At 32.8% G+C, this 23,676-nt stretch overlaps 1 protein-coding gene across 1 annotated transcript; it reads right to left on the bottom strand.

The window, feature by feature from the left end:
- Window positions 1-49: 49 nt before the first annotated feature.
- Window positions 50-20,899, bottom strand: LOC142319907 (uncharacterized). Its single transcript, XM_075357581.1, has 6 exons — window positions 20,785-20,899; window positions 15,759-15,874; window positions 10,219-10,551; window positions 4,861-5,032; window positions 2,443-2,644; window positions 50-86 (listed from the first exon to the last, which is right to left on the bottom strand). Exons 1-6 carry the CDS (start codon window positions 20,897-20,899, stop codon window positions 50-52), a joined length of 975 nt encoding a protein of 324 aa, XP_075213696.1.
- Window positions 20,900-23,676: the final 2,777 nt, after the last annotated feature.

Raw genomic sequence — 23,676 nt, 5'->3', positions numbered from 1 at the left:
TGAATAAAAAAGGACATGTTACAACCAAAAAAATTAATGTAATCCAAAATTATTCACATGGCTGTGAGGAGACTTCAGCAAAAGATCTGGAACATTAAAAACATTATATTGTAAGAATTCAGGCTTAGATGTAGAGTGATAGATTTGTATGTAGAAATATTTCATGTTAAATCCCTGTACATTACTAAGTAGTGGTCTCTTACTGAAAGATATTATTGATTGTTTCAGGGTAGGAGTATTTACTAAATTTTATTTTTTTACTGTTTCACTGGAGCAGTTCATGAGTTTTGTTTTCTAAAGCCTGTTCACCAAAAAATTTAAGGATTCCAATACTTTTTTAGTATTCTGTATAACTAGTAAATTTACTGTGAAGTAAATTTACACCTTTACACCCACATATGCGCACATGCACAGACACACACACACAGCTCTATAAATAATCATCATCCACACCCCCACATGCACATGTCACACAACACCACACCCAACTCCCTTAATTTTGTTTGTTAGAAATCAATATTAGGTATTTATAAAATTCCTCACTACGCTATGAATGTTGGTTTTTTTATTTATAAATGTTTACTATAAATGTTCCCTCAGAATGTTTGGAACAATTATTTACTTATGGATCTTTATAGATAAAATTATATGTTCATATAAACCCATAGAAAATTGGTGTGTGGTGTACAATTTCCAGGCGAAGTACAATTTAATTGGCCTATATTCTTTGTTATTTGCAAATACTCTTAATAGAAAATTTTTATGGTTTCAACAAGATGGGGCCAAATGTCACACGGTAAGTGCATCAATGGACCTTTTGTGAAATTTCTTTGGTGAAAGAGTAATATCGACTGGGGTCCACCTAATCTTTTTCTTTATCAAAACGGCTGTATTCAAAAATAATTCCACACATCATTGAAGACTGAAAGCCAACATAACGCAAGAATTTTGAGACTTCCAATGAAAGGAATATGAAATACTTTTGGTTGCAAGTAGTATGAAAAAGAGGGTAAAATATTAAATATATATTTTTGAAAAATATAAAAATTTTTGAGAGTTTGGTGTTGATTGTGGTATTATAAAAAGCAACTTGATTGAGTTGTGAAAAACTTTTTTGATGACTAAATTTTTTTAAGTTTTTAAATATTTTATTTAACTCATACAATAGCTAATCATATGTGGTTACTTGTTAACAACAATCAAACTAAAACAATGTTTTTTTCAATTAAGTCAATTACTCATCAGGAGAATGATATTAAATCATTTATCTGATCCTGTGATGATTAAAATTTAAGTTGTACTGAAAAAATATGTTTCTTTGGAACATATCTTACATTCCAAAGGTAAGGTTTGAATAAAGAAAAACACTATGTTATAAATATTGTAAAAAGAATATTAATTTAAAAAACAAAGTTAATTTAAATTTATCTTTTTACCCACATTTGTAAATATGCCCAAATATGTAAGTATTATTTTAAATATATTTTGTTTAAAAAGTTGGAAAATGGGAATGGGAATTTTGTATTTTATTAGTTTTACATGTATTTTATTAGTTTTACATTATTGTAATTTTTCAATTACATCAAAGTAATTTTTTAATTAGGGCTTAAGTTCCACTGTCTGATCTCCAATAAATGGATTAAAAAAAAGGTTTGTGTGCAAGAAATATAGCTATACTTAATGCATGATTCAACTTATTTAAACATTTTATAATATAGACAAGTGGATACTGTTCAGTTTAAAAATTTCTTCTTTCTTACTGTCTATATTCAGTCATCAATTAAGTTTCAATTATATAATTCAATTAAATTTTATAGTTTTTATTCATAAACTGTTTGAAAATTATTTTTAGAAATGTTGTAGATATAAAACCCTGAAAATTTAAGTATGAAAAATTTTAACTGTATAAACATTCAAATATATGTGTAGAATACACCATAACTAAAACACTAGTATTTTTCTTACAGTTTTCAATAGAAATCAAAATGTATGCACAAGATCCGAGGTTAAAAAAAGTAAAATATTAAAATAAAACAAAATAAGTGAACTTTTATTTTTAATTTTATTTATGTAAATCAGGAACATTTCAAAAATTAAACAATAAAAATTGTATTCTTTTAAAGTGAATATAAATAAATAGTTTTTTTTTGAGAACTGGTGAGAGGGTGACTAATATCCATGTGCAGAAACTGCCTTAGGGCTGGGTCTGATGAAATAAATAAATTGTGACATGTAAAATATTAACATTCTATATACTTAGGGATACAAAAGACAATTTTAATTAATAAAGAGAAATATTATATTTTATTTCAGCTTACTGTTTATATTTGTTTTGTTACAAAAAATTTTCAGTTACCGGAATAATAATGAAATATATGTTATTACCTTAATAGGTTCTTTGATTTATTTGTAAAACCTTTACCATTAAAAGTTTAAACTTACATGCTTCTTCCAAGCTTTACAGTTAAAGATCTTATTTCACTGGATAAATTATTACGTTCATGTAATAACTGAATTTGTTGTTCTGTCAATTCTTTAACCTTATTTCGTAGTGCAACTCTTAGTTCTTCCTGTTCAAGAATATAACAATGTTGTTCTTGTAGGCATTTATTTTGGCTATCTATTACCTTTTCTTGCTGTGTAACTAAAACAAACAGACCACTAAGTTTCACTAAAACAGTAACAAAAAAAAAAATAAAAATAAAACAATAATATGTAAAGGCATTTATTTTGGCTGGCTATCTATACCTTTTCTTTATATGCAATTAAAACAAACACAGACAACAAGTTACACTAAAACAATAACAAAAAAATAAAACAATAATAGCAAACTGTTTTAGCATCTGCTAAACGCTGCTCAGTACACAGTGTTACCATATTAATAAATCACTTGTTACATTATTACGACTTTATTTTATAGTGCAACTTTATTTTGTAGTGCAACTCTTAGTTCTTCCAGTTCAAGAATATAATTATGCTGTTCTTGTAGGTCTTTACTTTGGTTATTTATTACGTTTTCTTGCTGTATAACTAAAACAAACAGACCACTCAGTTACACTAAAAAAAAATAAAACAAAATAATACAGTTTAATGTTTAAAAACACCTTTTAAAGTAATTTTTAAATTCTTTAATTTTTGATAGTTTTAGAACTTCTTAACCTTTAATATGGCAATTTGTTTTCTGGCAATTTGTTTTCATTATGAAATCTCTTATTATCTGTTATATTTAATAATAGTCTTGTTATGGGTAAATTTCCTTCTGTCCTCAAATTGGCAAAAATTGTTCAATTTAATAAATCAGGTTCTTTAGATGTGGTTGGCAACTATCGGCCCATTTCATTACTTTATTCAAAAGTCCTAATTGTTATCAGAGAATGCTTTTGATCACGTCAGTTTGGGTTTCAGAAGGGTAGAATACCGAATTTGCATCGCATGTGTTTATAATAGCTATTTATTATAGAGTTAAGCAACAATTAATTATTGTTAATTTAGCAAATAAGATGTTTTCTTGATATTTGTAAAGCATTTGCTTTTATTAGAAAAAATGTATAGTGCTGGAATTAGAGATCTACCTTTAAAATGGTTTGCTGAAGGGCCCTCCACATGAGGCACAAAAGTAGTTATGGGTGATTGTGTGAGCAATATCCCCCCAGGGCTCAGGTTCTTAAATCTGTTCTATTTCTAATTTTTATTACTGACATATTTTCTCATAAATTTTATGGTAAAGCTATATGTTTTGCAGATATACTGCTCTAGTAAGTAAAATCATGTAAGAACACATGTAAAACACAAGTGTAAAATCACAGACTGATAGATAATTTAGGCTTATGGTTTTATGTTAATAAATTAGTTCTTAATGCTTTAAAAACCAAATATCTAATTTTTACTTCATGGTCTGCTTTCAGCTTCTGCTTACTCCTAAATTAATCTCAGGTGAATTTTATTAAATATTTAGGATTGATGGTAATTTTACAAAAAGATATTCTACAAGAAATGTGTGTGGGAATTATAGTGTTCATCTGGTACTCCTACTCACATCAAGTTTTGCTTTGTACTTTTATACTTTTTCATACTTCCATTCTTTTCTTATCTTTATCAATATCAAGGGCTAAATTATTTATTGACAGTCAATCGATTAAAATATCAGTGCTTGCTAAATTAAATTAAGTGGTTTATATTTTATATAATGCATTGTATTGTAGCACTTCTGTCTTTTTGTGCATGTATTATGTATTCTTGTTGCAGTTGAAATAAATAAATAAAAATTAAATAAATTTTTATTTATTATTCAATAATAAATAAAATAATAAACAAAAATAAAAACAGGTACAAACACAAATGCTTGAACTTTGCTAAAATATATAGTTTAATTGATATTTTTACATTTATTCCTTATCTTAATTTGTTTAAGGCAAAGACATTTTATATTCATACAAACATAATATTATAAAGTACTGAAAACTGTCATTCTGTATCAAGTTAGCCAGAGGTGGCTGCATCACCATTTTTAAAAATTATATTCAAAAATATTTAATATTAATATTTAATATATTAAATATTTAATATATAAAAAGAACATTTTAAAATAAAAATATAGTTAATTAAAATTTTCTCCTTTCATTTTATAAATTGTTGCAATAATAAATCCAGAATAAATACAAAAGGATTAGTGGTAGTGAGAAAAATTTCCATTTAAGGAATACGGTATCTTGCCTAATACGGTATTCCTTGCCTTAAGTTGTGGCTGTGTGTAGATGTGAATTAAGTTCATTAATATTTCATACAGTACTAATTAATTCTTTTCACAGTTTTTATTCTTTTTTTCTATCATACTTTATTTTTCTATCAATAGAAGATTACCTTTTTTTTGTAATGAATGCAAATTATCTTGAATACATTTTAAATCTTTGAAACATGTATCTGAAGATGAATGTTTAGGAATGACATCATCATTATTATTATTATTGCAACATTTCACAGTATTACAATTACGATTTTTACCAGGTGAAACTTCTAAACACAATATAGCTTCCTGCAAATAAAAAATTTTTCAATCGTTTTACTCAAAAATAAGAATCTATAATTTCAAATTTTTGTGAACAGAAAATAATATAAGATATCTAAGTACTCCTGCTCTTCACAGGGCAAATACTAAATTTTTCAACTTAGAAATACTATTTAAAATTTCTAATAAATTGATAATGGTGGCTTAGTTTTCCTAAAGATCCTTTAGGAATAAAAATTTCAACTTTCACTCAATTGCTAAAAATTAGAAATTAGCGAGAAGCGAGTAATCAAGTTAGCGATCAGTACATCATTGTTGATTAAAATGTTTCTGCTATTCTCTGTATGAAACTGGAAATACAAAACTCCTTGAGTCAGTTTAACCTATGAAAGATGGAAGAGAGTTCCTAAAACAAATTTTCGTATAAACTTAATACTTATTTAATATATTAAATCAAATAACAATTAAACTTTTCTGTGGTGATTTCTGAGTTTGCCTTCAATATTCTACAAATACCAACAGTTATTCAGAAATCCAAATTATCATCAAATGTTTTTGGTCAATTTATGAAAATGTTAAATAAGTTTTATTTATCTTTTTTGTTGGGAAGCCCAGATTTTTTTTTCAAATGTTAATATTACTTTTAGAGTTGAATTCTACATTGGGTTTGGGAAGTTAGAGCATAATTTATAGATTGAAAAGATGTTTACAGATTAATTATATTTATTAGAAATTTGGTATTAACAAAAAAACTGCATTTTCATATAACAATGATGGAGGCGCCTTCCTTGGTAAAATATTCTGGAGGTAAACTAGTCCCCCGTTCGGATCTCCGGGTGGGGACTACTAAGGTAGGGGTCACCAGAAAATTAAAAAATAACATGGAATATGTAAAACAAATTGTTAGGGATGTAGGATGTAGAGGATATACTGAAATGAAACGACTAGCACTAGATAGGGAATCTTGGAGAGCTGCATCAAACCAGTCAAATGACTGAAGACAAAAAAAACAAAAAAACAAAAGAAGCAATTGTGAAAGTAATCTTCTGTCATGGATGTGCAGTAATGTGAAATTTTTGCCATACATTTCAATATTGACAGGAAGAGGCCATTTTTTTGTTATCAAGATGTTCTTTGATTTATGTTATGCAAGGCTGATTGCAAGCAAATGTGCTTCATTATTTATATAAAAAATATTTTATCAATACAATACCAAAATAAAACAACTATACTTCGAAAATTGGTGTCGTATAAGATAACTAACTGTCTTCAAAGCCAAAAAGATTAAGGATGTTTTAATTGTCCCAAGTTGCTTAAACAGCCTTATGACATTTATGAGTAACTCAATTTAAAGCCATCTTGCAGCTTCATTCTGGAAACATTTTTTGGTTAATTCATTTATTAACCAAAGCATTTCATTAAATGAGTAGATTAGAATGTGCTGAAAGATAGAACCACAAATAAATTCATACATAATTACACAAATCTTCTTACCCTGATGGTCAACAAAACTATTACGAAGCCTTTGCTGTTGGTTGGTTGCATATCAGATAACAGTATAATCAGAAATTGCAATTACGTAAATTTTACATATACAGTAACATGTAATAGGCAACAAGTTGGAATGAAACAACCCACTATGGTGGGAACAACCCCACCTGATGGTGCGAAAAAGTTAGTAGCAAGATAGGTTTAAATTAAGATATTTATAAATTTTATCAAAGTTAGAGTATGTTGCTATAGCTTGTCCAAACCAAATTGGCACAGATCTGATCTAAGCAATGGTTGCCTAGCTAGCGCAGAGTTATACTATGCTACTTGTGGAAGACAGTATACATACGATAGATATAATAAATTTTACATTTTATACAATATAATAAGAGAATATATAATAACTAATTTTTTTATATAAATTATTGTATAATTTTTTTTTTAATATTTTTTTTATACTAATGTTTATTCCAATCAGTTAAACAAATTCACATAATAAATTTTTGAATTATTTTTATATTAAAAAAAAATAAATTCATAACCGAATAAAACAATACACAAATATTTAGCTATCTTACAAGGTGTGGCTATAACGAGATTAATGCTGCTACAGAAGAACTACGCACGCGCCAAATTTGTACGACCGACAGCTGTGTAGCGTGAAGCCTCACGTTTCTAGACAAGTATATAACATAGAGCATCCGCTTATTCGCCCGAACTGGCACCATGTGACTTTTATTTGTTCCCAAAGGTCAAATCTGCATTAGAAGGAACAAAATTTCAGACCGTTGAAGCTGTGAAAAAAGCGGCACGCATCATGAAAGAGCTCGCAGAAGAAGAGTTCCAGCATTGTTTCGAACAGTGGAAAATTCGCATGGAACGTTATAGGGTTAGAGGAGAGGTGTATATTGAAAATATTTTAATAGCCACACCTCGTATTTTTACCACTCTTATATTAAATCGCTCTTGGACTACACATATGAGTTTCATGATACAGAAAACTCTTCAGTCGAATTTTGAAGCACTTCCGCTTATCCATTCGTTCTGAAATTTTTCATACACGTTTTCTCCTGATGACAACACATTTTAGTAACAATATCAAGTCGGTAAGATGACCCTAAGTTACTAAGTGAAAATTGCCACTTGAACTTATGCAACCTCGTTTACGGTACGGAACCTTTCAGTCGAATTTTTAAGCACTTCCGGTTATCCATTTGGTCTGAAATTTTGCATGCAGATTTGTTCCAGATGTCAATACATTTTAGTTACATTTTCAAGTCGCTAAGATGCCCCTAAATTGCTTAGTGAAAAAAATTCCCCTTAAACTCATGCAACCTCGTTTATATGCATATTTTCTTAATGAAAGAAATTTTAAGTGAGATATATATTAGGGTGTACAGTTCCTACTAGAAATAACGTACAGTAGCAGCCGAAGTTTTGGAAAAATTTAGTTCTTTTCAACCGGATCCGAATTTTCGGACGAAATTGCAGATATCTCGAAAACGGTCGGTCCTAGCGATCTGAAAAATTTTTCCATCCTCCTCCACGGCGTATGTATCAGTAGGAGGAACACTAATTGTTTAACGCATTGGGCACACTCTTGATCGACCGGATCTTTGTTATCCGAAAATTAAATCGTTTAGCTCTATGTTTTGATTTCCCTCGCTCACCGTAAAACGTACAGATCCGATCTTTCGGTAAATTCGTTCAAACCTGTGCGCTAGCACAGTTGTAAAGTATAAACTTATGAAGACTAAAACTGAGAAAATAAAAAATATATTAAAAAAACCACTCATATTAAATGCACTAAAAAGTAGAAAAAAAATTAAACACTACTCTTAAATTAAACGGACTAAAAGGCAAAAAATAATTTTAGGACGGTATCTCAGAATGGATTTGACAACAAGCTTTGATGGGGATATGTAAGATTATGTGAAAGTCATAGCTTCAAATTAAAAATTTGATGTTTTTGTCAATTTTTTCATATGCGTGATGATTGGCCTAAAGAGTGGGGTGCAAAAATGAGCACCCCGTGGCCCCGCGGGGTGCTCATGTTGTTTGAAATATTGTAAAAGCTTCATAATTAATAGAACCAAGACATTTATAACTATTAGGTTAATGTTAATAAAGTAAAAAAATAATGAAGGTACACGAGTTTTATTTATTTTTTATCTCTTACTTACGAGTAGTCATACTTTTACTTAGGACGCCATGGAAAAATTATAATTGAAAAAGGGCCCCGAAACTTGGAAAAGATTGGGAACCACTGCGTTAAACCGTTCTTTTTGATACTCCTGTGGCAGACGCAACACGTTCTACAACTTTTTTGGGGTCACTAACAAACATTGCAACTGCAGCTTCTCCTGTGATGTAATTAAAAACTTGTATAATTTTTTTCCGTTGTCGGTAAGAGCCTTTTCCACGTAAATTAGACATAATATTCAAAATAATAAAATCAATTCACTACTATATGAACAGCGCCAACAAAAATTTACTAATTTAACGTGAATAAATTACTTTTAAAATTTCACCAAAACTACTTTCAAGAATTGAAAAAGAACGCTATAATTGGACGATAACTTTATACATACAATTTTTGGATACACACAATTAGTTGGATATTACTGCAAATACAGTATAAATTAGAACGGAATCATTTACAAAAAACAAGTTAGTTTCTGATTGAATCAGTAACAGTATGTGTAAATAGAGATTTAATGTTTAGAATGACACATCGTTCGGTTATTATTTACACATACCTGAATAAAGAAATTTTTCTTATGTATGACTCATCCTAGGTAGATACGGTTGTTCATCATTCCCAGAACAAAGGGCGAAGAAGGCAGCATAAACAATAGACAACAATCTTGTGCGTGTTTGGGTTGGGTATTTTATACAATTATAAAACTATAATTAAATACATTTAGGCCTAAATACTAATCAGTAACAGCCGATTAGTCTGCATAATATTGCGTGACATATCTATTTTAGTATCTAGTAAAGAAATAAATTATTAATTTAATTAACTCAGGATTTATTCATTGTTTGTAACAATTTGTTGTTTATCGATTGGAATAAACAGTAGTCCTACCGTATATATATATATATATATATATATATACTGTCTTTAATTGAATAATATTATAAACCCATGCTCTTTAGGCAGCAAGATATACAGCTTTGCTGTTAAGATGTGGGCCAATTCGGCTTCAACAAGCTATAGTACACTGTATATACCTTATCTGCTGTAAATAATTACAGCAGTTATTTAGTTACATGTTATTAAAGTAACATGTAACTTTAGTACTTTCACGTACTAAAGTTACATGTTACTGTTCACGCATACACACACGCACACATACAGTATTTACAGTTATTGTCTAACTGGCTTAGAAGGTAACTTACAGATAGAAAGGGAAAGAATGTTTGGAAATGAAATAAGCTCCAGAAGAAGTAGTTATAAGTTAGAAGGCCCAACTTTTTCAAGTATTGCAGACTCAACACTAAGACCAGCTTTATTTTTAATAAACCATTCTCAGTGTTTCGAACTCTTAATTTTAAGGGAAATAGAATAAGTAGGTTTATGGGAAGGTCTATAATATACTATTTGAATAATCAATATTATCTAGATACACATACCTTCAGTTATTTTTAACTGAATACAACAAAACAAGTTTTTAAGATCTTTGTAACTGAATAAATATTATGTCATTTGAACTTACTTGAAGTTTATTTGCCTTTGTTGTCAGTTTATTAATTTCATTATCTTTTTCTATAGATTTACATTCTAACTTCTCTAACTTACAACGTAGACTATTTCTTTCTTTTTCAATTTCTTTTTTCTGGCATTCAAGTATTTTTAATCTTTTTATATCTTCAGCCACTCCACCACCAGTTGGTTTTGATGAACAAATTTCTTCTATTTGCTTCTTCAGTTCATCTCTTTGTTTGCAGACTTCTTTAAGTTTACACTCAACATTTTGTAAGAAAGCAATCTGGCCCAGCCAATGCAAGTTCACACATAAATAAATAATTGAAAATATAAAATCAAAATACTATTATAAAAATGTAGCTCTCATTTACCTGAATTAAAAAAAAAAAAGGCAGTCTGTTAATTTATTAAAACTCTTTCAAATGTTTCATATTATGTATGCTATTAAAGGGAGGTATTTGAGGGAATTATGTATTCAGAAGGCAAACATTGACAGTCATTTGAATGTTGCCATTTTGCTCAGGGCAGAATGGTAGAAGTACATCTTCTCCCACTATCTAGTGATATTGGTTCATCTAGGTAAATTTTGTTTTTGGTAAAACAAAATTTATGTGTAAAGGGGTGAATTTTGAACTCAAACTGCAAAAATTGGTGAAAATACATGTATACAACAGGGATACCAGTTGTATGTTTTTACAGTTATCATTTAATTGATTTAGAAGGTAACTTACAGGTAGAAAGGGAAATTATGTTTAGAAATGAAATAAGATCTAGAAGGAGTAGGTCCAATACTAGGTCCAGCATTATTTATAATAAATTCTCAGTATTTTAGAATCCTTAATTATAAAGGAAACATATAAAGGAGTAATCAATATTACGTAGATACAATTTTCAACATTGATAGATTAGCATATGCTGTTAATACCTATGACAGGAAAATATTATAAAAAGGTTATAGCAGTTTTAATTTGAAAGTGTTTTTACTTCGGTGAAGAATCTTTTCCCTACCCAATTGCAAGTTTGATAGTTGTATGTTTATGATTAGATTTAAGTACAATTTTTGACCAGTTGAGTTACCATGGGATAAAAAAAAATATTTAAAAAAAGTGGTAGTGGAGAATCTAATGTGAATAGTAAACAATACAAACAACATCTGCTTGGCTTCTTTGTACATTTAGTTGAGAATCAAAATGTAGTGAGATTAATGATAGTTTAACTTATTTAAAGACTCTTAAGGTATATTACATACATTTGAAGATTAACTTTTTAATTAACTCTTCAACCTTTAGAAGACTGCAATTAAAAAAAAACATTTGTCTAGTAATGTGTTATTAAAAACAACAAACGAGTAGTAAAGAACCAATGAATGTTGGCCACAAAAAACTTCTAGGTTTGTAATATTATTGGAAATTAAATAAGTGAAGAAGTTGCCTTAGCTATTGGAACATTTTACTTTTTCACAACCCATGGGTAATTGTGTCTCTCATTTATGAAGTGACAGTTAACATGAAGATCTGTTGTATTCTATTCTATTCTACTGACAAGCTAAATTAATATAACTTAATAACAAATGGTGGGCAGAAGACAGAATCAATAATTACAGTTTACCTGCAATTATGGTTCAACTTTTTGCACAGACAGAACAACCTTTGTGGCACCCCAACACATTTTAAATATATAAGGGACACGAATTAGGTTGTAGGAATAAATTTCTACTTATAGTTATATTAAGTTTTCAAATCTACTCAGAAAAAAAAAAATTAAAATTGCAGTCAAATGGCAATTAAAGAAAGTTGCCTTATAAACAGTTTAGAAGCATGTAGAGTAAACTAGATTTTATAAGTGTAGTTGATTGATGCACAGAGTTCATTTTGCATGCTTTTGGGTATGTGTTGGTGTTTGGTAGATGCAATGGGAGTATGTAGGATGGAGAATGGAGTGAACTGTTGTGTGACATAAAACAAATGTTTTAATCTTCAATCCCTTTGTACCATTTGACAGTGTTGTGGCTATTGCATTTTGCATTTTGTCTGTACTTATTGTTTTTTAATATTACAATAAACTGTACTTAATATCTGCAACAATACAGTGGTTTTCAATACTACTGACAACAAATAATATTATTTAGTGATAAATCAAAATGTCTCAACCAAAACTGATATACTTCTTAGAAAAAGGAATGTCAGTTAAAAGCCAGAGTGAATGTCTCATTATGAATGTATTTAAAAACCCATCAAATGAAAATCTCCGAGTGTTATATTTAGAAATTCAGGATTGCATGGTCAATCTTTGTGGGGTAACAGTTCACACATAAAGGAAATTATGGACAGAAGCAAAACAATTAGTTGAAAACAGAACATTCATGCTAGGCAAAATTCATCCAAGAATAAACAAAAAACTAAAACATTGATAATTTTCAGAAATGTATGTTTAGGGAAATAATATGTAATTTCCGTAAAACCCATCACAGAGTGCATACTTCAAAAAGGGTGTTGAAGCTAGAGCATCTGGAATTAAAATTTAATTTCAACTGTGAAACAATGCAAATTTTAAGGAACATGGGGTTCAAATATGATAAATGTTAAATATAATATAATATATTGTTAAATATGATACTTACTTCAAATGAACTGCATATTTGTATTATATTTGAGAATGTAGGATGGAAGGTATGCTCTATTACATTTTCTGACAAGTCTTGTGATGCAAATGAACAGTAGTAGGTAGTGTTATAAATCTATTAACAGTTACAGAAGGGATCAAAGGTTAATCTATGTTGGAGGTGGGGAAGAGGAATGGAAATGCCAGTTTGATTTTTCAATTTTCAAACAAGAGCGGATAAGCATAATGAAATAAATAAACAAAGAAAAATGGATTAAATGTCAGTTGATCAGAGATCTTCCTGAAAATTAAATTTTGGTGCTAAATAATGCTCCATACAAAACAAAAAACCTATCCTTCAAATTCAAACAGTAAAAAGATAGTATTTGTTGGGATGGGTAAAAGATAAGAATTTTCCATGATATAAGAATGAAAATCTATGTTAAAATCTGAACTTTACAAACTGGTGAAAATAAACAAGTAATAATAATTTGTAGAATATTACTTCGCTCAGGTAGTGGAATGAAGAGGACATTGAGATTGCTTCTGTATCATTCTGAGCTACACCTGATTGAATTAATTAGGCCAAAAATAGCATTGTGTAACAAATGACTTCAATAACTGAAAGAAAATTAGGGCAATAATGTAAAGAACTTTGTATCAAATTTTGGTAAAAGTATTATCACATTTAAAAGATAGAAAAAAGATGAGTAGTATTACAAGACATAATGGACTGTGGACACAAAATTTGAAAAAATGATAACTTTGAATGATTGGCACAGAAGTGATGAAGACCCTGACTCATCTAAAAGTGAAATAAAAAAGATGAAATGGATGGAGCCATTACAATAAATTATTTATACATTTTTAAGTTGTTTTACATGTATGCTTGTTAATTTAAATAACCAAATATTGATGTAGAATTTAAAATCAATCACAGAAGATAAAAACCCACATGTCAGGATTTGTACTACCTACAGAGACTTCACAAACACAGACAGATGCATGTGTGTTTTTTTCTACTCTGGAGCTGCGCAATATAATTTTTTCAACCACTCTAAAATACCCCTCCCAACCAGTGCAAAAGCTACGCTTACAAAACTTAGACTTCCCGTACTCAATTTCATGTGCTTCTATAGAAGTAGACTCCCAGGTAAAAGGATTTTACCTGGGTAGTTGGTACAGGGGTTAAAATTTTAACTTCTAGATGGGTGGTCTCAGATTTCATCATTTCATTTATATCATTTTCCTTATTAACTGTCTAAGGATTTACCATAGTGTAAAAAAGAGTCTGGGAAACCTATTGAAAAATTTGTCTTTGATTTTGTGAGATAATGGTTTTATTGTAGTGCAAAAAACATAGCAAGTGGATATTTGCTGTTTATTTGCTTGTGTTGGACAGAAGTCGCCAATTTATGTTCTTTAGGGCAATAACTACAAAACAGTTGAATGGATTTTCATGAGTAAGATATAGGCTTCATCTTGATTCTGTTTGTGATCTTACATGAAAATTTGAATTAACATTTTAACATAAAATTTTATTTTTATTAAACCTTTATATATATTAGATAATTTTCTCACTAGAATTTCTACAGTTTTTCTCATTGTCTTCTCTCACAGAAGATATTTTATTTATTCTTCCTGAGTGTGATCTAAACTATGTCCAAAACATGGAATAAGTAATGCACAAAGAGACCTAAAACAAACTTCCATATAATGTATAGTTTTAAAAGCAAAAAAATTAAGAAATTTTTTAAACTAAAGATGAATATTCAAATAACAGATAAATATATAAACTTAAAAAACATAAAACAGGCTGAAAAAAGTATTTTAAACTGAAAATATAATAGTATACTTTTTAAATCCTTCTTTACATATAACTGGCAGAAGTCAGCAATAGATTAAAAATGATTTAAAACTTGCAATGATTTTTTCTAACCCTTAACTCAAGAGCACAGATTTCAGTTAAAATTAAAAAAGTATTACTTTTATCTTTCAATTTTTTTTAAACTTGATTTGAAAAACCTTTAACATTTTATTTTATTTAACATTTTTTATTTAAAAATTTGATTTTTTTTTTAAATTTCTGTTTAAAATATGGGAAAAACCTTTGCTCCTATTTTTAACTGTGAAATTGTTTTTAATAGTGTTTTGATTAAAATAAAAAATGAAATGGGATTAATGATGAAAGGCGACTGCTACTGAACATAACAATAAGACAGTTTTGAATGTGGGTTTACATGAAAATATATATGTATTCCCACATTCAAAAGTGCAAATAAATTATTTATTTTATCTATTTTGTGTTGTACACTATTTTCAAGATTCTTTTAATGTTTAATGTATTGGATTTAAGCAATCCAAATGACTGCACAATTCTGTGATAAGTAATGTGTTGAAATATTTTTCTTTTATTACCAGTTTACTAGTAGACAATGGTAGTTACTGGAATTGTAAAATTCATTGTTTATTAGTTTGAAAATCAGTTTAATAGTTAATGTAATATAAAAGTTCTACAAATAATAGCAGGTGTAATATTGTTTTATTATTTTTTTGTGCTTAAGTAATAAATAAAGAAGCTACTTTTACAGCATTATTGAACATTATTATTATTTTTTTAACATTTTAAAAATTAGTTCTCCACAGGTGATGAATTAATGTAGTTAATATATAGTATCTATAGTTATATAGTTAATATATCTTATTCATGCAATTTTATTCATTATGCTATGTGCACTGTATTATGCAGATTATGTTAACCATTACTGATTGCACTGTTCTTTTTTACCATTATACAAAAAACTACATTTTTATTTAAACACATAAAAAATTCATTATGTTGTCAAATGACAATGTCTCCTTGAATTCTCAATGTAATAAAAGCTCTTTTGGCATTTCCTAAAGTACGTTTCTCTTCTTCAGCTACAGTAATATTGATATTAAGTATACTGTTAGGAATACAGACAATAATTTTGACGTCTCTGGTAATGTTGAATAAGGGAATAGAAGATTAACACCAGAAAAGTGATACATATCCAAAACTTCACTCGAAATATCTGAACAACCTGAAAACATTAAGTCACATTGTCAAGAAGCACTCATTCCAAACAAGTGGAAAGAGAATAATCAGACACGACCCAAACTTTCAATGAGTTGATGAATGCTACAACAAGATCTATCAGTAATCAGAACAAAACAAGCATAAAGATAATCTAAAATTGTTGGCAATTTGATTTAATAGATTACAGAACAGATCAATAATTACAAACAAAATTGTCTCCTTAAGAATGCAGAATATAGCGACTATTGCAAAAATGACTTGAGAACTACACAATGATTTATGGTTTGAGATGTAATAAAAAATATAATGTTATGGGGGATTTTCTATAAAAAAAAAACTATTTGCATTGACATGAAATAAAACTATCTGCATTGAAATAAGTATGAGTATATGCTTACACCAATTTTTGAAGGCCCTGTTTTAATGGATATTTCAAGAGTTCAAGAGATGACTGTAATCATAATTTGATTCAGATGAATACAAACAAACAAAAAAAAAATTATTCACATTGTATGCAAACATTGTTTAAAGGAACGAAGACAGATAACAGGTAGTTTACAATGGAGTAGGAATGTAATAAGTGTTAAAAAAAAATCTGAATTCAGTCTCTCTCAGCTAGAAAGTAATTAAAATTTAAAATTAGATGCTTTAATGCTGAGGAATTAGTAAAAAATTATAGATTTAGTGTAAATAACAACAAAAATGGCAAAGATAAAATAATACTAATAATTTATTTTTTTATTTATTTTTTCAGAGGGAGGTGGAAATGCATTTATGCACAGAGTGTCAGGCTCCTGCTGATAGTATTATCCAATCACTATCAGCAGACTACCGACTAAAACCACCTCCCTTTCTACCAGGACTCGGAACCGGAACCGTTTAACACATTACTTCCGGTTGAGTCCTCCTATACTAGCCTGATTAGATGCTTCCTAATTTTCAGGAAAATCCAGGTCAACCTTTTTGGCCCTGAGAATGTTGTAGACTAATCAGACTACACTTTTCTAGCTGCTCAGATTACTGAGCATCATCGCAACCACACTGTGGGGGCTCAGTGCTCCGAGATCCGCCTCTACTGTCCCTCGATCTACCGCCCACCGAGCACATTTGAAAAATGTGTGCTCAGCATCGTCCCGTACACCGGGGCAATAGAGGCAGTCGGGGGACGGCGCTTTCCCTATGACAGGGAGGTAAGCGCGGAAGTACCTGTGACCCGCTAAAAACTGAGTCATGCAGTACTCTACCTCTCCATGACGCCGGTCCGTCCACGGTCTGACCAGAGGGATAAGCCTTGTGGTCCATCGTCCTCTGGTCTCGTGGTCCCAGGTCTCTTGCCATGCGAGGAACGTGCGAGTGCGTTCCTCGCGCGAGTGCGAGGAACGCACTTCCTTTTTATAATAATAATTATAATAATAATGCTTTGAGGTAGATAATCCCCACGTCCGGAACACAACGTCTACGTTCCACGTCCAGGGCGGCAACAGCTGTACTCACGTACAATACATGCAGCTGGCTAACGGGGTTCCAAGTGTTGTTATCGGACATGCTATTGTTCGGCCGAATTACATCTACAGGCCGAGTTTAAGGACTGGATTTCGCGGCCACCTGCAGGTACGACATTTTTTAACGATTAAGATCATGAATTGATACCACCATTAGAGCTGGCGATGTGGCGGCCACGTCCGAAGTTATTTGCAGGTGCAACGGAGGCCTTTCGCTGTCCCCCGCGATGGCAAGCATGTAGTTAAGGTGCCCATGTTTTTCGGCGCATGGGAGCCCTGAAAATCTCGGTGTGTAGGAGCCTGGAGTCAGTGCAGAGACTGCGTATCCGCTCTCTGCCAAGACATATGCCGGTTCCACCGGATTACCGGAGCGGACCTCCAGGGTTAGTAGCTCTGGAGTGGGGGTGTACCCCGGCAGCAAGAGCCTTACTACAATAGGGATCAAACGTTCATGCATGTTAAACAATCAAACGTGGCAGAGGGTTCATGTAAATAACCTCGTTTAGAACCGGCCGTTTCGCCTGAGGCAAAACGGAGAAAGAGCGCGGAGTCAAAGAAAATGAAGTTGAGGCTAGAAAAAGCTTACAAAAAGCTTTCTTCAAGAATATTAATGTTCCAAAACCTAAATATTTGGCCATTACAAAGGAGGATGGTAATTTCTCGAAAGTGAGTCCTTTTCTCATTGCTCGAGAAATAACTAAATGCGCTGGAGGCCCTGTTAAAGAAATAAGGAAGACCTTCACTGGATTTCATGTTGAGACTGTAAATGATGCTCAGTCTCAGAAGATCCTAGGGCTTAAAAAGGTGGAGAATTGGTTGTACGCGTCGATCCCAACGGCACGCTCAACACCTCAAGGGGTGTAGTCGTCTGTCGGGATCATCTAAATTGCTCGGAGCAAGAAATTATAGAGGAGTTGTCATCACAAGGAGTAATAGAGTGTCATCGATTGAACATGAGAAGGAACGGTGAGGTCATACCCTTAGCCTCTCATGTCCTCACTTTCAACCAGTCTACTTTGCCGGAGAAGGTAAGAGCGAGGATCGATCCATCGACTGGATGTGCGGGCTTTTGTCCCGCAGCCAATGAGATGCTTTAAGTGCCAACGCTTTGGCCACACCGCTCGTAGATGTGAAAGACTGCAAATAAGTGTGTGCGGTGATGAGGTGTATGAAGGAGAGCCGTGTAAAGAGCCTCCTACATGTATCAATTTCAAAGGAACGCATTCTTGTAGATTGTCCTGTCTACAAAGACGAGGTGGCTGTGCAGGAAGTAAAAACCCTGCAAAAGGTCAGCTACTTCGAAGCTAAGAAGATTGTAAACGCCCGCAAACCTAGAGCAACAAATGCTCAGGCTGCGACTGCTGTTCCTGCTCCTGCTCCAGTTGCCGTTGATGAGACTCTAATCATTAACAAACTTGCGCCCACTTTGGCTGGCTTAATTGAAAGAAACATTGAAAACAAAATGAAACCTTTCAGCAGTAAAGAAGCTGTCAAGCCAAAAAATAGTAGTACAGCCTCCTGAAGATGGGTCTCCAAAACAGAAAGCTGTTCCTGTAGAGAAGAAAACGGACGCCAAACCGGAATGCCAAGTCCGTCTTAGTGAGATACTTATTGATGATAAGAAGAAAGTGACAGCTACAGAGTCTGTTATGGAGGCTCCCAAGCCTCCTGCAAGTGAGGTGGCCTCTAAGCCTTAAAGGCCACAAAAATCACACAGAGGGGGCAAGTGTCCCCCCTCCACGGGCGGTGACTGGTGCGATTCTCGTATCGGGGGTCGGCCAGGTTACAGCCTCTCAATCGGCGCCGGTTTCAGGCGCCGATCCATGTCAGTCATAGTCTGCGGCTTCGGTGGTCTCCGATTCGGAAACCGGAAGCTATACGGACGACGACGTTCTCCGTGAAAACGAAGCTGTTCGCAATATGGAGAAAAAAGGGTGGCCGAAAGGTAAACCTAGGCCATAATTTAATTTAAAATTAGCGAGTTGATTGTACAATGGAACATCAATGGATGTTTTTCAAACATCCATGAGCTCCAACGCTTGGTACATGATGTAGACCCGATTTGTATATGTCTGTAAGAAACATTTCTGCCGAAATGAAAATTTTCAATTAAGAGGATATGATATATTTCGGTGAGATCAACCGCCAAATGTAAGAGTTAGAGGTGGAGTAGCCATATTACCATCGACCAGAGCTACCACCGAAGCTGTTGATCTAAATACAAACCTACAAGCGGTCGCCATTAGAATGAAGCGTCCGCTTCAGGTCACTGTTTGCAGCATATACTTGCCGAATTTTAGCTGGAATGAATATGACATAGCACGATTAATTTCTGAGCTTCCCCCACCTATCGATAGCACCGATAACTTCCATGTTTTAGACGATTTGCATGGAAGCGATCATTTCCCCGTGCAAATTGTAATTGATGTTACAAGAAAAATATACCCCATCTCTAAAAGATGGTTGTTTGACAAAGCAGATTGGACGAGCTTCACGGCTAAGACCATACTCCCCGAAACAACTGGAGTTATCGGGGACGATGTCGACTCTATAACAAATGCAATACTTGACTCGGCATCGAGATATATTCCCAAAACATCTGGGAAACTTACGAAGAAACCCGTTCCATGGTGGAACGATGAAAATAGTGAAGCTATTAAAAGGAAGAAAAGAGCGTATAACGCCTTTAAGAAACGTCCTTCTACAGATAATCTTAATGCCTAAAAAATACAGGGCGTATGCAAAACGTCTCATGATAGATTCAAAGAAACGATCCTGGGAGCAATACGTGTCATCCATTGACAGAACTACTACTGCATCAGACGTTTGGAGGAAAGTGAAGGCGATTTGTGGGCGTAAAAACTTTTCTCCCATAACTAGCCTTCAAGATGAAGATGAAATTAAGGACACTCCAAACGAAATCGCAGAGTTATCCAATCACTTCGAGAAGGCCAACAAAACGGCTAACTACGAAGAAGATTTTTGGACGAAAAAAGAACTTGAAGGTCTACTAAATTTCAGAACTGAGTATAATTACTTATATAATGTACAATCTAAAATGGAAGAATTCCTGAAAGCGTTGGAGAAAGCAGGCAACACAGCTGCTGGTCCGGATGAAATCCAATATAATATGATCAGGCAGCTGAATATCACTGCAAAACGCAGATTATTAGAACTGTAAAATCAAATCTGGCGGGATGGAATGTACCCGCAGCAGTGGAAAAAAGCACATGTTGTTCCAGTACCGAAGAAAAAAAAAAATTTAACAGATCCCAATAGCTATGGTCCTATTTCTGTGACTGCGCTATGGGAAAAATACTTGAAAAAATGATTAATAATCGACTCGTTTGGGTTTTAGAAAAAGAAAACCTGATATCACCATATTAAGCAGGTTTTTGGCAATACAATTTACCACCGATCAAATGATCAACACAGAGAATATTACATACAACAGCTTTATCACAAGGAAGCACTGTGTCGGAGTCTTCTTCGATCTGCAGAAGGCTTTTGATATAACCTGGCGACATGAGTAATGCTCCAGATATATAAACGGGGCATTCGTGGCAATCTGCCAGTCTTACTCAGTAACTATATGAATGACCGTACTTTCCAAGTACACGTCAACAATGAATATTCATCTGAAAGAGTCTTGGAAAATGGCATACCACAAGGTTCACCGCTGAGCGGTACCTTGTTTACCATCGCCATTAATAAATTGATAATAGCCATTCCAGAAGAAATCAGCAAAAGCGTCTATGTTGATGATTTGGCAATTGTGTATGCCAGAAATAAGACAGCTATGTTGAAATACAAATTACAACGGGCGATTGACGCTCTAAACGAAGTTGCGAGGAATAATGGATTCCAATTTTCACCAGAATAAACGTGCTGTGTACACTTCTGTAGGAAGAGAATTCCTCACCAAAGTCCTACGTTTACAACTGGCAATAATCCAATACAATATAAGGACAATGTGAGATTTTTCGGACTAGTATTGGATAAATCCCTTACGTGGGGACTTGAGTGATAGATGCAAAAAAGTCCTAAACATTATAAAATGTTTATCGAACATTAATTGAGGCTCAGATAAAGAAATATTATTGAGATTGCGTAAGGCATTGGTTCAATCGAAACTAGACTACGGATGTACTGTATATTCATCCGCTAGGAAGTTGCATTTAAGAAAGTTAGACGTAATTCATAATAGCGGAATAAGATATGCGACAGGCGCTTTCCACATAAGTCCGGCGACTAGTCTAATGTCCGAAGCCGGAATAATGCCACTACCTTATAGAAGAGAGATTCTTTTGTTAAGATATGCAGCAAACGTATGGGCTTTTCCTGCTCATATAAATAACAAACTTTTTACGAATCATCCTATGGCTGCATTATATGAACATCGTGCTACCTATTCCAGACCAGCCGGAATTAGGTACCACGAATTAAGAAGAAAACATGAAATTGCTATTCCAGAGACACTAGCAATTTCCACGAGAGAAGTACCGCCATGGACCTTGCCAGCGGTAAATACAAGGTTGGATCTCTCTCAGGGAGAAATAAAAAGAAGCCAGCAATGATCATCCAGCAGGAATTTTTAGCAGCCGTCAGTACCTATGAAGAACATATCAGAATACCTGACGGCTCTAAAACCGACCATGGTGTTGGATGATCCATATATGTAAATGGAGAAGCCCACTTTTGGAAACTGCCAGATGTGGCCAGTGTCTACATGGCAGAACTTACTGCCATACAGCAAGCTCTTCGGTACACAGAACATTATTGCGAAGAGAGAATGCTAATATGTTCCGATTCTCTAAGTGTACTTGTTGCAATTCGGAACAAGAACATTAAGGATGTCCTAATTTCAAACATCCTGTCCATTTTGTACATTCTAAGTCAACGAGGACAGCGATGCATATTTGTATGGAATCCAGGGCATGCTGGTATTACAGGTAATGAAAGCGCAGACGAAGCTGCCAGAAAGGCAACAGTCTGCGATGTTTTGGATGCATTTCCTGTAAGAGTGGCAGATGTTAAAAATTGTCTAACTAACATAATAAGAAACAAGTGGAATACTGATTGGAGGAGTTTAAATACAAAATTAAACTCAATAAAAACTTCTCCATATAAATGGAAAAGCGACATGAAGTTGCTCTTACTCGCCGAGAACAAGTAGCTGTGACTAGACTTAGAATTGGTCATACGTGAATAACAAATTCATATTTGTTAACTGTCGAAGAGAGATCAATGTGCGGTGTTTGTAATAAAACACTTACAATTAAGCATCTATTGGAAGAGTGTACCATACACGAGGACATCAGAAAGAGCTTCCTGCTAAGAAATGATATTGCTGCTGATTTATATAATGAAAATGAACGAAAAATAGTTGCATTTTTACACGCCAGTGGACTTCTAGAAGTCTATAAAAGTGAAAAATTTAAAGCTGTGTTAACCAAGCTCTAAGAGGTAGATTTTAAACATATAAGGGAGTCTTGAAGTGTGGCACGTATAGTGACGGGAGGTAACCCTCTTGCCTAGGCCAACCTGGCTCTCCTGCATTCAAAAGCAGTGAGTCGGGGTGTGTCCAATGATGGCATGGGGGTCCCTCAAGGGTGGAGTGAGGGCGCAAGGCTTTGGGTAAGCGCAATGCATGCCTGTAGTCAAGTAGGTAGGGACCGGGAAGGGTAGCCTACCTGCCAAGGGGCTTTTTGGCCGTCCTGAACAAGTGGTCAGACTGCTCTTATGATGCTGGGAGGACCCCGATGGGTTATGTCCTATGGGACTGTTTATAGGGAGGAGTCAACTGCCACGTCATCCTGGGGTGCCTGATATACTGCTTTACGGCGGTTCTGGTCGCTCCGAGGGTGCTAAAATTATTAAATAAATGAGACAGGTAGAAGAAGATAAATGGTATTGTATTGACTTATATTTTTACTTTTATGTTCTTTGAGAATTTTATCTCAAATTTTAATATTGGAGGCCTTTACACACATAAGTGTTGTTTTGTTTTGTTGTTGTTGTGTTTTAATGTTTTTGTGTAGTTTGTGTTTTTAAATAAATGTAAGGACTCTTTACACCCTTACATATGACGACCCTGATGGTGACACTAACCTCTTTTTAAGAATGTGATGAGGGCTAATGACCTTAGCAGACGATAAAAAAAAAAAAAAAAATATTAATGAAATAATGTAAAAGGAATAATTTATAACTTCTCTTATAAAAAAAATTAAATAAATTATACTTATATATAATTTGACGTAAAATAAATTGGGAATAAACAGTTGTTTGTGGTTATTTGGTACAG

Source organism: Lycorma delicatula, chromosome 2 (assembly GCF_047948215.1).
Source record: "Lycorma delicatula isolate Av1 chromosome 2, ASM4794821v1, whole genome shotgun sequence".
Lineage (NCBI taxonomy): Eukaryota > Metazoa > Arthropoda > Insecta > Hemiptera > Fulgoridae > Lycorma > Lycorma delicatula.
The sequence above is the reverse complement of the archived record's forward strand: the minus strand, read 5'-3'. Positions and strand labels throughout refer to the sequence as shown.